The 12,811-nt window shown below is 43.3% G+C and overlaps 2 protein-coding genes across 3 annotated transcripts in view; one reads left to right on the top strand and one right to left on the bottom strand.

Moving 5' to 3' along the window:
• Positions 1-207: 207 nt before the first annotated feature.
• Positions 208-5,775, top strand: cldn11a (claudin 11a). Its single transcript, XM_047610654.1, has 3 exons — positions 208-669; positions 874-1,038; positions 2,616-5,775. The coding sequence occupies exons 1-3, from the start codon at positions 444-446 to the stop codon at positions 2,876-2,878; spliced, it is 654 nt and encodes a 217-aa protein (XP_047466610.1). The 5' UTR covers positions 208-443; the 3' UTR covers positions 2,879-5,775.
• Positions 5,649-12,811, bottom strand: part of LOC125023412 (probable cationic amino acid transporter) — a 27,002-nt gene continuing 19,839 nt past the window's right edge. For both annotated transcript variants that reach the window (XM_047610652.1, XM_047610653.1), the window contains exons 8-10: positions 12,068-12,560; positions 11,754-11,990; positions 5,649-10,889 (exon numbers count right to left, since the gene is read on the bottom strand). In XM_047610652.1, coding sequence (XP_047466608.1) covers positions 10,600-10,889; positions 11,754-11,990; positions 12,068-12,560 — 1,020 coding nt within the window. In that variant the 3' untranslated portion in view covers positions 5,649-10,599. The remainder of the gene's footprint in view (positions 10,890-11,753; positions 11,991-12,067; positions 12,561-12,811) is intronic.

Genomic DNA, 12,811 nt, shown 5'->3' with positions numbered 1-12,811 from the left:
CAAGGAGGCAGTGCGCGTTTAGTTTCTGGAGAGAAAGTAAAAGTGTGTGTGTGTGTGTGTGTGTGTGTGTGTGTATGTGTGTGTGTGTGTGTGTGTGTGTGTGTGTGTGTGTGTATAAACTAAGAGTCTGATTGGCTGAAAGTTTTAGGGCATTTTTTTTTTCCTTTTCCTGAACTTCCCCCCTATAAAAAATATGATGGTGTAAAAGCCCCGTTCTTCTGTAGTGCGCAACAGAGCTCAATTGATGGATTTACTGAACTGAAAAGGGAAAGTTTGGCATCGGATTAACTTGTGTGGCGGAATATCAACTCCAAGATTACATTTAGTGCTGTGCCGTCTCACATTTTGGTTTAGTTTTCAAAATCTTGCTCAGTTTTAGGATTTCTAACGGTTTCTGAACTCGGACTCTTTACGCACAAGTTGTTTTGTTTTTTGTTTTTAACATGGCGAACTCTTGTCTTCAGCTGAGCGCCTTTCTCCTCAGTTGCCTTGGCTGGCTGGGCATCGTGATCGCGACAGCCACGAACGACTGGGTGGTGATATGTAAATACGGTATAAACACCTGCAAGAAGATGGATGAGCTGGGAGTGAAAGGACCCTGGGCTGAGTGCGTCATCTCGACGGGACTCTACCATTGCGTCTTTCTCACTCAGATCCTGGATCTGCCAGGTAGACTCTTCTCTGTGTTTATCCCCTCAACATGTCAATAGAAATTATCAACTTGATTTCATGTTTATATGTATGTCTTTTTTTTTTTTTTTTAATCTTTTATGTATGGACTTATGAAATCAGGTGTAACTCTTGTTATTATTTTTTCACTATATTGCCCATGCGTAACTTTCTGATGGGAGCTTTCCCTTTCTGTTTCCCTAGCTTTCATCCAGACCACTCGCGCCCTGATGATCACAGGTTCAATCCTGGGTCTCCCAGCGGTGGGAACGCTCCTCATGTCCTTGCCATGCATCAGCCTCGGCAATGAACCCCAGAGCTCCAAGAACAAACGGGCCGTCTTAGGAGGAGTGCTTTTACTCATAGTTGGTAAGAGACCAAATTTAATTTCATTCACCACTAACAGTTTAGTGGATGACAACTAAACGTGCATCAGTACAGGACAGTGGATTCTGAGTTTTAAACCCTCAAATCCGTGCAACCTTCTGTTTCATGCGGCCGTGGGTTCCTCCCTCCCACTCACTTGTGTGCTTCTGTTCCATTGACCCCCCACCCCCCACCCCTCATCCCATCACATTCCTCTCCTCCACCTACTCTCATCCACACCCTGCCTTTGTCCAGAACAACATGTGAACTCCCTCTCCGAGCTCACCAGTTTACTGTGCCTATAAATATTTGACTGGTGCTGTTGTATTTTCCAGCACCTGTATCCCTGAAATTACTTTTCCACAGACACCCCCCTTTATATATATATATATATATATATATATATATATATATATATATATATATATATATATATATATATATATATATATATATATTTTAACAGCCATATACATAATATTTTTCCCCAGTTTTCATTCCCTGCATAATTTTTAGAAGACAGCTAAAGCTCTCCTGTAGCTTAAAGATTTTATCTATTGTCAAGTCAAGCATCAGTTGGGAGCGTTGGATTTTTTTTTTTCTTCTCCTGGTTCTACTCTAGTATGTTTTTAGTTCATTGATGGCCAGTTGTTCTGTGTTTTCCTCTGGTGCTGGCAAGAACCCAGCACTCGATACTCGATATGTCTGTAACCACTGCACAGGGAGTTCAATATTTGTTCAGGTCCAGTTCAAAGCAAATGTTATGTAAAGCTAATATTATCATTAACTATTTTCTTCCAGTGTTTCTTTCTTTCGTTTTTATGGCTCCATTTTTTTTTTGAAAAGATAACACTGTTAACGACCTTGCTACAAATGTAAAGTTTTTTCCCATGTATCTACCCATCCGTTATCTATCTTATCCTTGTGTGAACCTGAGTCTGACTACAAGTCCTGTATCTGTGCACTGTTCCCATTGTCTGCACCATTTTGAATCCTTAGATGCATTAAATTTTACTCTATGGTATCTTCCACCACAATGATGATATAAGTTCTATGTGTATAGTTAGTGATTAAATCACGTGTACCCATATTTATTTTTGCAATATACTAAGAGAATTGTGTTATGGAAGCCTGTTTCCTTCAATATGCCAAAAATCATTATAAAGGGGAAGTTTCTAAAAATAGTGAGCGAGAAACATTGATTCTTGCGAAAAGTGGGGCATAGTTTCTGCGTCTGTTTCTGATGAAATTCTGTTATTTCTGGTTCATTTCTCATTGTATTCACATAAAGGATTCAACTTTTGACAAACAGTTTCTAATACATCTTGGAATCCATGTAAATTGCTTGTATCCATCCATTTTGCATCCCATTATTAAGCAATGTGCTGTTCAAACGTTTGTGATGCTACAAAGATCATTTGGGCTACTTTGAATTGGCCTATTTTAATTCAAACTGCATTTCCCGTCACCAGTTTGGTCATGCAATTTGCCAATAGTGTGTGGCACATGTCTGCACCATTTTCTTTCTTTCTTTTTTTTTTTCACCTCGCCTTAACATTTCTCTGCGTCTTTCTCCTCAGCGTTGTGCGGCATGGTGTCTACCGTCTGGTTTCCCATCGGGGCCCACTACGAGCAGGGTCTCATGTCATTCGGCTTTTCCCTCTACTCCGGGTGGCTGGGCACCATCTTCTCCCTGCTGGGAGGCTCCATCGCCACCTGCTCATCAGAGTCCTCCTCCTCCCGCTCCTACCAGGACAACAACCATTTTTACTACTCCAAACAGGGCGGCGCTAACGTGCCAGCGGCCCCCACCACCAACCACGCCAAGAGCGCCCACGTCTGAGATCGGCGACGAATCCCACACGGAGTGTGGTTTGTAAATAGAGACATGTGCAAAAGAGCAAGCAAACACATATATTTGCATTTTATATTCGGTTTATGTGAAGGAAACTACCAAAGAAAAAAAAAAGAGGAGCAAACATAGATCAAAAATCCAAACAAAGACTGTTTGTTTCAGTTTTACTTTTTGGCACTGGGCTGTTTTGTGTCTCCTCATGTTGGGCGTGGTGTGGACTCTACCCAGTGTTACATAACAGTACGATCTCCTGAGTAACTGCCTGCACAGCAGCCTGAGGTCCTTATTATATTCTATATTGCGTCTATATTTTTCTATCATGTACCTGAAGGTGAAATCTTGTGAGTGCTACTTTTGATAAATGTGCTTTTGTAACCAAATACCACAATCTATTGATTTGATCTATTGATTATGGCAGGGTCTGACAGTATTACGCTTTGGAACTGAAAATGTGTTCATTAGCATTGTTTATGTACATTGATCTTTCTTTGACAGGATTGTACAGCTTTCCGGTGCCTCTGGAGTGATAGACTTTATGAAAATACTGGAGCACGGTTTCTTTACTAGGCCCCATTAGATGACGCTTGCGCGATGGGAACATAAATTTTTACAAGGGGAGCTTTACCCAGCAGTATTCGAGTCCCGGCATTTGCACTGAATGACATTATTAGAAAGGAAAACCTTCACCTCAGTCGTCATTTTCACTTGACTAACTTGCTTCTATTTTAGGTTTGAATAATAACAAAAAGCGTGAAAAAAGAAAAAAAAAAAGAAAAAAAAGCAGCACGCTAAACGTCTTTAGCTCAAAGTACCACGTGGATCGGTTTTCCTTGGCTGATGTATTGTGCAGCTAAAAGGTAATCCCCAACTCAGACCTGTAAAGGAGCGACGTTGGCTGCGGCTATTTATTTTATGTTTCACTGGTGTGCCGATGTTTCATTTTCAAAATAAAGACAGAACAATTAAAACTGCCTTTGTCTTGGGTGCGACTTGTTAACTTTTGTTCCACATATCAATTTGCTGTCTTCATTTTCTCCAGGGCAGACAAAAATTTTAAAAAAAGTGAACGTTGTATACGTGACGTACATGTGTGCATGACATAAATGGTAATCACTGCTCTGGAACAAGCAGATTAGTTACATGCGTATGTGACTGTGTTTGCGTAAATGCAAGTTGAAGACGACGAGAGGCCACATGTGTGTCAGATAATAATAATTTGACTCAGCGACCTTGAGTTGGATCAACGCGCCAACACAACCGCAAAAAAAGATAATTGTGTCGAATGTCAGCGTACTCCTTCGCCCATGCCAAGGTCACTGAGTCATACCCCAGATATTACATGACACTTTGAAAACAACATGCGCTATCTCTTTGTCCTCTGCTTATCTCCGAACGCATTATTTTACGTCCGTCTGCGTGATAATCCCCACGTTTGCCGTATTTCCTACACATCGCCGCCGCTTTGCATGTGAATTTGGGTGTGATTGAGTGTTCACTGAAATGTGATGCTGTTCCAGGCGTTCAGCCATCCAGGCCAGCGGGAGGGCAGTTGGGCAAAGCTGTCCCGTATCGCGAAAAGAGACTTGTAGTGTTATGATATGCTATACTTGAAACGTCGCTGTCTATATCAGCAACAAAGCTGACTAAGAAGGACACGGTATTTGTTTTTATCTTCTCTTGCATATTCTCGTCAACCGGCGTCATGACTGTGATACTTAGCCCTTTCCATCAGTTGTTTTCTGAACAGTATCTTAATTTCCACGCTGGCCGGTTACAGTTTTAACCTAGAACAATATTCAACAGCACTCAGAGAACACAAACAATTTTTTCTTTTTTTTTCTTTTTCCAACATCATAGCAGTGATGCTGAAGAAGTGCAGAGCGTGTTCCGGAAAAGAGGGAGTGAAAGCAAAAGTTTTCCAATGAAAACACGGATTTGTTCCAGATAACAGAATCTGTTACGCTGACTAGAACACTGGTGAAGGCGTTTCTGTGGAATTCTTGGCGTTGGCAGCTCACAGCGCACGCAGAATGACGCTAAATTTGGCTTAGACATTTTGTATTTTAGACAGAATTCCACCAACGTACAGCGGCGCAGCATGCCAGATAGATGATGAGTATCTGGGCTCAGTTAAAACAGCTGTTTGACATTTTGGGAAATGCATTTATCCACCTCCTCGCAAAGGGAAGAGGCAAGATAAATATCACTCTCAGGTCTGTGCCGTAAGTTTTGCAACCCAGAAATGCTCATCTTAGCTTAGCATTAGAAACAGTACAAAACACCAACCATGGCCTTCTGCTGCCACATTAGTATTAGTATTTATTTTATAGGGACAATGTTGCATATTATAACATATATAGCTTAAGCTAGAGCTTACCCTTGGGTGGGCCATTATACAGTAACCCACAATTTTCCCATCAATGCTTGATCCTACCACCTCAGTCTTTGTTAATGAGCGTATTTCCCAAAATGTCCAACTACATCTTTAATAAAATTGACTAAAAATGCAAGGCACATCTGCAGCAGTTTGGTTGTTGAACAGTTTGCCATTTTAACCCATGAATGCATACTTCCATTTTTACCATATAAGGTAAAATATGAAAAGAGTTACAGGCCAAAACTAGATATCATCATCCAAAATAACACATCCATCTTCCTACCATGCACGACACCGTTGTGTAATTGCATATGTATGTATGTATGTATGTGCGTATTTCGCCTCATGCAGACGTGAATAAACGAGCCAGCCTCTCTTTGGTATTTGCAATAAATAACTTTCATTGTTGCATGGAAGCAATATCAACAACTCAGCAGAAAAACAGTGCACCCAGGAGCAAAAATAACCACACGTATGGAAGAAACCTTTAAAAAAAAAAAAAAAAACATTAAAAAACAACTACATCGTACAGCTTTGTGCCAAAATATACAGAAAAGAAAAGGAATATCTAGCTGTTGCGAGAGAAGCCGATCTCAACAAGTCCGACACACACCGATTGGACACTTGGCCACAGCGACACACAGAGCACAAGAAGAACATGGTGCGCCTTCTCCGAGACAAAATAAACAAATAGTAGCTGACTTTAAAAGCAATAGTGGCTGGTAGCTGATTTACGCTAGTAGGTTACCCTTTATAGAATTGTATTAAAATAGTTTTCTGCATGTTTTCCGCAGTACTCCTTACTCCTAAACCTTCTACGTTCCTATTGGCATCTCTAGCGACCATTTCAAAAATCCCTCGAAGGTGAGGATTATAAACGGGCTCTATCGTTCTAGAGAGACTACGCTTTGTTAAAAATAGATTTTTAGCCGCTTCTCCCGGGCCTCTTTGTCACTGAACAAGAGAAGACTGATAACTCCACCCAGCTCTGCTGTACACACCTACCCCGAGGAAGGCCCGTGGATGGGAAACAGCTGTAGAAAAATACTTATTTTTAGTTCACCCCCTCCTTTAGTGTTGTACTTTTCACCGCACTCAGTGTCAGTGCTGGACAAAGGAATCTGTTTGTTGTCGTTGGAGTCTAGACTAATACTTTAAATTTTTAATGAAATACTAGCAAATACTCGCTTACTAGGAATGAAAAATAAAATAAAAAAGGTCACTGCACTGTTGACTAAAGTCACTCTGATGAAAGAAATCTTCTGTGATAAAGTAGCTTATTAGTAGAGACCCTCCCAAGAAAAAAATTCCGATAGCTCTATTGTATCTTAAGTATTCACTTTGAAGAAACTACAGTCTTCTGTGTGTGAAAAGTAAACAAAGATCGTGGGCTTTGGCTTGCAGAGGTTGTGGTTGAGAACGTAGATATAGAGGAAGTAGGCATACTGTAAATGTTTGAGGGAGGACATGAGAGGAGTCATTCACCACATCAGTGTTTGCTACATGTTTTACCTCCTTTGCAAACGGAGCCCCGGTTCCCGTACCTGGGTGCCGAGATTACTGAGTATAAGAAAGTCCCTGTAGGTTAAATTCCACATAGAATTAGTAGAGGGAAAGATTTGGGGGTTGAATCTGAATAGAAAATGCAGCAGTCGCAGTGAATAAACACCGATTTTTTAAGGTTATCCACTCGTTGAGCACCTGTGCAATCCTTCCAGGGCACGAGGTTCCCAGGTACAGGGACTGAGCCTGCATTTGGTTCGGGTTTAGTGTTCTATTGTGTCTCGACGCGATCAGTCACCACATGCAAGTACGACACTTATATTCCGAGCCTCGTGCATGAGAGCATGCTACACATTCACCAGACGGACACATTGAGGCGCAGGCGTACACCACAAACGCACACCACACCCACACAGATTGATACATGCATTCACCCAGGTTTGATACGAACACACACACAGAGGAGACAGTATAGTAAGTTGACTTTACAGTCCAGTGTCAGATGCGTGGCACCGCCAGCATTTCTTTTCTTTTTTTTTTCTTTTTTTTGTCGTTTTGGCTGAAATGCAAAGCTGGATTCTTTTCTTTTTGGTTGTTCGGGCGTGACCTGGGCGCGTTAAGGTATTTTGGCCGCACAGTACAAAATCGAACATATGTTTGGGCGTGACTATAATGTGCAAATGTTTAGGATTTGCTTTGTTTCGCTGCTGTTTTTCTTTTAACCCAAACCGTATCACCTAACAGAACGTTGATATTGGACGGTCCTGCAAAACCTCAGATTACCTTGGGTGCCAAGATTTTTCCTAAAATTCCTGAAACATCCATATACAGTACTCACAATGTGATTAATATCATACTGTTGGTCATGTTTATTAAAATCACTCCCCACCCCGCTGTGCTGAGCTTGGTGTTGACGGTTGAACTATGGTTATAGGTTATGTAAAGCTTGTGTTTGACCTGGAATGAGCACGGACAATGGACACCCTCGTGCCTGGACCACCCATACTTAAAGAAAAGATAAAGAGGATGTGATCTTAGTGATCTCAGCTTTACCTATGGCCCTAGCTGGTCTCTGGGTGCCACAAATTCTGCATGAAGACACCGCCCAAACCTCAACCATTATGCTCTGTTCACCCCAGAAAGGGCATACTCCTGCTATCTGCAAGCTGCAGAATCATCCAATACAAATGTAAAGCCTGGCAAAACAGAGCTGGACAACACAAGGGACCTATTCCTATTTGTTTCTTTTTTTTTTTGTTGTGGATGGTTGTGACAGGAGCAGAGCTAGGGTAGAGGGGTGGGGAGTAGCGTGGCATCCTTAGATTTAGTGCATTAGACAAATAAGGCTTCCCCGGAAGGGACTGATGCAGCAACAGGGGGCACAGGGAAAAAGGTAGGAGGACGACAATCAGGGCAGACAGCAGCAGCGGCAGCTATTGTAGCAGCACCCCCACCCTCAACATGATGACGTAACAGTGTGCTATTTGGTGTATGCCAGATTCCCTTACAGTCTCACAAATGCATACACTGCATAAGCAATCCCTTTCAGCTCTTATGTAAAGCACTTTTGGAGAGTGTTATACCAATAAACCTTTCCTTGTCTTGCCTTCTTAGTATGAAATCAAACCCCTAACTTTGATAGTTTACTTGCCGTAGAAACTGAACGTACTTCTTCAGGGTGCAGCAACAATGTACTGTTGGTACCATGTTAAGGGTGTGACGTCAGAGCTAGCTACATGCATAAAAGCTGAAGAGGTAGGGGCACAGGGGAGACTCATTCATAACAATTTTGGCAGAATCACAGGGAATGGAGCACAAGCTCCAGTGGTAAATCAGAAGAGCAACAGCAGATAACTTCAGGTGATGGACAGACCGTGAGTAGATTGCTGTTACAAAGCCTGACTGAAAACCAATCCCAGCCCTAAAACTCCCCGAAGACACGGTCCAATGGATGTCAATAGAGAAAGTGAGGTGACGGATTGAAAGGAAGGAAGAGCTGGGTTGGAAGAGCAAGAGGGCAGTGGAAGTAGGGCATGAAATGTTAAGAGGAAGTGGGGAATGAGCAGAAAGCAAAGGATGAGGGTGGAGAAGGAGGACTGAAGAGGAGGGATAAGATTTTCAGTTCACTCATGGGGCTTTTCGACTAACAGAGGTGGTTTGGTTCTTATTTACAAAGCAGTTCTGAGCATTTGGAGCCTCAAAATAGCTTCAAACACTGAGAGCGGACTAGATGTCTCTTGGATACAAATGGAATCCATGAGTGAGCGAGTACTAAACAAACAAGCAGGAAAAGGAAGAAATTCAGCTGCAAGTGTTGTGCAGGAGTTCTAATCTGCAAAGTTGCCAATGACTGAACTGGAACTGGTGCTGCAGAGTCACTGATTGTGTGGATCCCAAACAGAACCGGCGTGCAAACAAAAATAAAGCCGGTTCTGTGTTAGTCAAAAAGCCCTACAAGAGTAAAACAAAAAAAAAGTGTAGTTTCGCCTCATTTGTAACTCAGTCTTTCTCAGTTAGGGATGGTATGAAAATTATTGGTGAGTAGAAGGTGGTTGAAAAACATTTCAACATAAAATGTACACTGCCGTCAGGAAAATCAGAGAAACAAGCCTCTCCTATTTGTGACCGCAACTGATCATTTCCTAACTTTGTTGTCCGCTCTACTGGAAAAGATAACAACTATGAAGAATATAACTGAATCAACTGAAAATGAAATCCTTCCTGGAACTGGAAAACCAAGAATCTCCTCCTCCTCACAAGCAAACAGCAAAAACTGAACGGGAAAACGCGACTATCTATCTCCTTTTTAGGTACACTGATGAGCATGTGTTACATTGCGCCATGAGTTGCTTTGCTGCAGGTGGACTGATTTTGGGAATCATGCCAGGGCAGAGTGGGACGATTTAAAAATAAAAAAAAAGAAAGAAAAAAAAAGACATTAAACAAAAACCTTACACATCTGGTGTAAAATAATCCGAGAAACACACTTTTATACACACAGAGACACAGTAATTGAAGGTGGAGGTTGAGTGTACACACAGTTCACCCTCACACGCACGCAGGCAAAATTAAAGTAGAAAACTGGACATAATCAGAAACTCACGTACAGTAGATGAAGGCACTATTGCAAGCAAAGTCCAAGTACTATTTGTGACAGAAAACATCGACAACTCCCTTTCCAACTCCACTTCTCATTCCCTTGGGCTAGATGTTAGGGGTCAGGGGAAACATATTTCACTTTTTTTCTTTTTTGTTAGATTTTCAAATTCCTGTTTAACATAAAATGAGGAGATAATGTCGGACCTGGACTTCGGAAGTCATGTGGGACTGGTGTGCTGTCATCTATCTTTCCTGTATGTCTGCGTTGAAACAGGAAGGGACGTGCTGATTCATACGATACATCTCACCACCTTATCTTCTAACTCCCGTCGTTCCAGATCATATGGTCTGCAGTTTAGTGAATGATATTATTTCATCTCTTGCTACGTCCCACGCTTGCACTCCATGTGGCCTTTCATTGTGTGGGATGTGGAGTACGGCAACTGAATAAGAAATAAATGTGTCAACTCATGGCCTTGACGTGCACTTGTTTTGGAGCAGGGGGAGCCAGGAGTAAGGTGACGGAAAAGTTGTTCCACTGCCGAGAAACAATCTAGCCCAAGGGTTAGACACACAAACAGATAGACACACTCATGCAGGCATGCACACACACTCCCTTGCACGCGCACACACACACACACATTCGTTCATCGACTCACACACTGTTCCCCTCCCTTTCCCCAGGCAGCAGACAAGGCAGTACATTCAGGGTAACACAGAGTCAGTCCCTTCAGAAATCCATTGGATCCTCCTCCGCGAGGCCATGATTGGCAATGCTTCTGCTTCCACCTTTCGGAGGCGCCCCGTCACTATCTGGGTTTGCCTCGGGCGGCGGGGTCAGCCCCGATCCCCCGCCCCAGGTGTCACTGGTGGGTGGGTAGAAATTGTCGTCGAAGCCACAGAAGCCTTCGTCCACGCCTTGATTGTAGCGCTGGTAGGTGGAGGCGTGCACCTCGTTCTCTCTGGCCGTGATCTCCAGCGTGCTGTTCCACATGCCGTAGCCGAAGTAGATTAGCACACCTGGGGAGACGCGCAAACAGCCGATCGATATGTTGAACGCAAACACAATCAAACGGACACAGCATGCTCCGGCTTGATTTTGCAAGCTCGTAAGCAAGTTTTCAATTACAGACAGAGAGAAAACACTGTAAACTTAAAAACAATTCAACCCACTCTGGGTGAGTCAGAAGAGCTGTCCCACTTGCCGCACTCATTCCTCAAAAAAGCAATAACTGGTTGTGTGCAAACAAAAAGATCTCTGCAGGAAGGCTTACATAAGCATTAAAAAAGTATTAAAAAAAACTGCAGGACTTGCACAGATTCACAGATAGATACAAGAAAAACAACGGCCTCTTGTTCTTCCATGAATACACTGATTAGGCGTTAGATTATCAGAATTCAGTGTTCTGCTGGAAATCTTTTGGACCAGGCATTTGTAAGGATGTTATTTAAACATGTACCACCCACCTAGACCAGACAAGGCACCCTGATCCCATAGCAATGACACCCTCAGCAGGTTTAGGAACAAGGGCACAAGGTGCCTCCAAATTCACTAGATCAAAAACTGATCAAGTATCTGTAGGATGAACCACAGAGGCCCCTTCCCTCAACCCACATGACCCAAAGGCCATCCACTAACAACACCACAGAAAACCCCCAGAAGACCCTAACCCTAACCCCCACATCCATTCTCTGATGAGTCACAGCTATTCTGGAGGCACAAAGATGACCGACACACTATTATCTGACCCTGTAAGGTATGAGTCACGTTATTGACTGAGATCAAAGGATTGTCTGTCTCCATATGTCCAAGACGGTAAGAACAAAAAGAAAAGAACAAAAACCTAAATATAAAATAAAGTGACCAAGAAAGCGTTCACTTACCCACGAGGCACCATACTGAAAACCGTATCCAGGTGATGGCCGACAGTTTAAGCATGAGGTAGATATTGACCAGCATGGCTGAAGCAGGTACAAAGGGCACACAGGGTGCCATGTAGGGAAGACGCTTAGGGTTCTCTGGCTGCTGGAGGATGATGATGACAAGCAGGGCAAGGGCGACGATGAAGAAGATTAATAGCAGCAAGGCCCACCAACGGCCCTCCCCGATGTAGTTCGCTCCTGAAAGGAAAAGAATGAATTAAGGTATGGTCATACCGTACCGTATATTTAAGTGTACGTCCGTCAGTTGTTCTCACCGAAAATGATGAATGAGCAGAAAGCAAAGATGAAGATGAAGAGCAGCAGCACACACACAGTGACTGTTTTTCCAGTGGCTGGAGTTGGCCTGTCCATCTTTCCCGGCAGGCCCAGTCGGATCCTCAGGGTGTAGTAGCGCGGCCCGATCAGCTTCTTCAAACGCCTGGACATCCCGCCCTCAGACTCCTCCGCTTCAATGCCAGTGGTCATGTCCACCGTACCGTAGTTAGGGTGGCTGGCAGTGTACGCGCTTTTATCTGGTTTACCAATCAGCATCTCGTTGTCACCCAGCGAAGGCAGGTTTTTGGCTCCGCAGGTGTTGGTGGGGCCGCCGTATTCGTCGGCCTCGCTGGTTGGCGAGCAGGCGTCTTTCTCGCACTCGGCCAGAACGCCTTCCTTCCTCTTGTTATTCTGCTCCTCTGAGAGGAAGTTCACAAAGCCGTGGATGTCGCCCTCGGGTTGGTAGCGTAGCAGGAGGACACAGAGGCTCACCTGGAGAGCAGAAGGCAAAGCAGAACGATGGGACACCAAAAACAAGTTTGGTTCAATTTATTTGGCTTAACTTGAGAATTGTGGAGCATTGTTTTGACAAGGTCATGTTTCCCTAAAAAGGAACTGGTAAATGAGGACTTGAGGCATAGAATTTGGTTACAAAACCTTATAAAACATAAGTTCACATGAAAGAGGCTGGTGCGTACTTTCATGTGTACATGCGCACCAGCGCACTGGCAAAGTAAGAAGGG

This window comes from Mugil cephalus, chromosome 17 (assembly GCF_022458985.1).
Source record: "Mugil cephalus isolate CIBA_MC_2020 chromosome 17, CIBA_Mcephalus_1.1, whole genome shotgun sequence".
NCBI classification, from domain to species: domain Eukaryota; kingdom Metazoa; phylum Chordata; class Actinopteri; order Mugiliformes; family Mugilidae; genus Mugil; species Mugil cephalus.
This window is presented reverse-complemented; position numbering and strand designations above follow the sequence as displayed.

What these genes read in the sequence shown, in the direction of transcription:
- cldn11a (XM_047610654.1), top strand. Translation starts at nt 444, where the DNA reads ATGGCGAACTCTTGTCTTCAGCTGAGCGCCTTTCTCCTCAGTTGCCTT. An exon ending in TCAGATCCTGGATCTGCCAG is followed by an intron (nt 670 to 873) that starts GTAGACTCTTCT and finishes CTGTTTCCCTAG; the next exon opens with CTTTCATCCAGACCACTCGC. An exon ending in AGTGCTTTTACTCATAGTTG is followed by an intron (nt 1,039 to 2,615) that starts GTAAGAGACCAA and finishes CTTTCTCCTCAG; the next exon opens with CGTTGTGCGGCATGGTGTCT.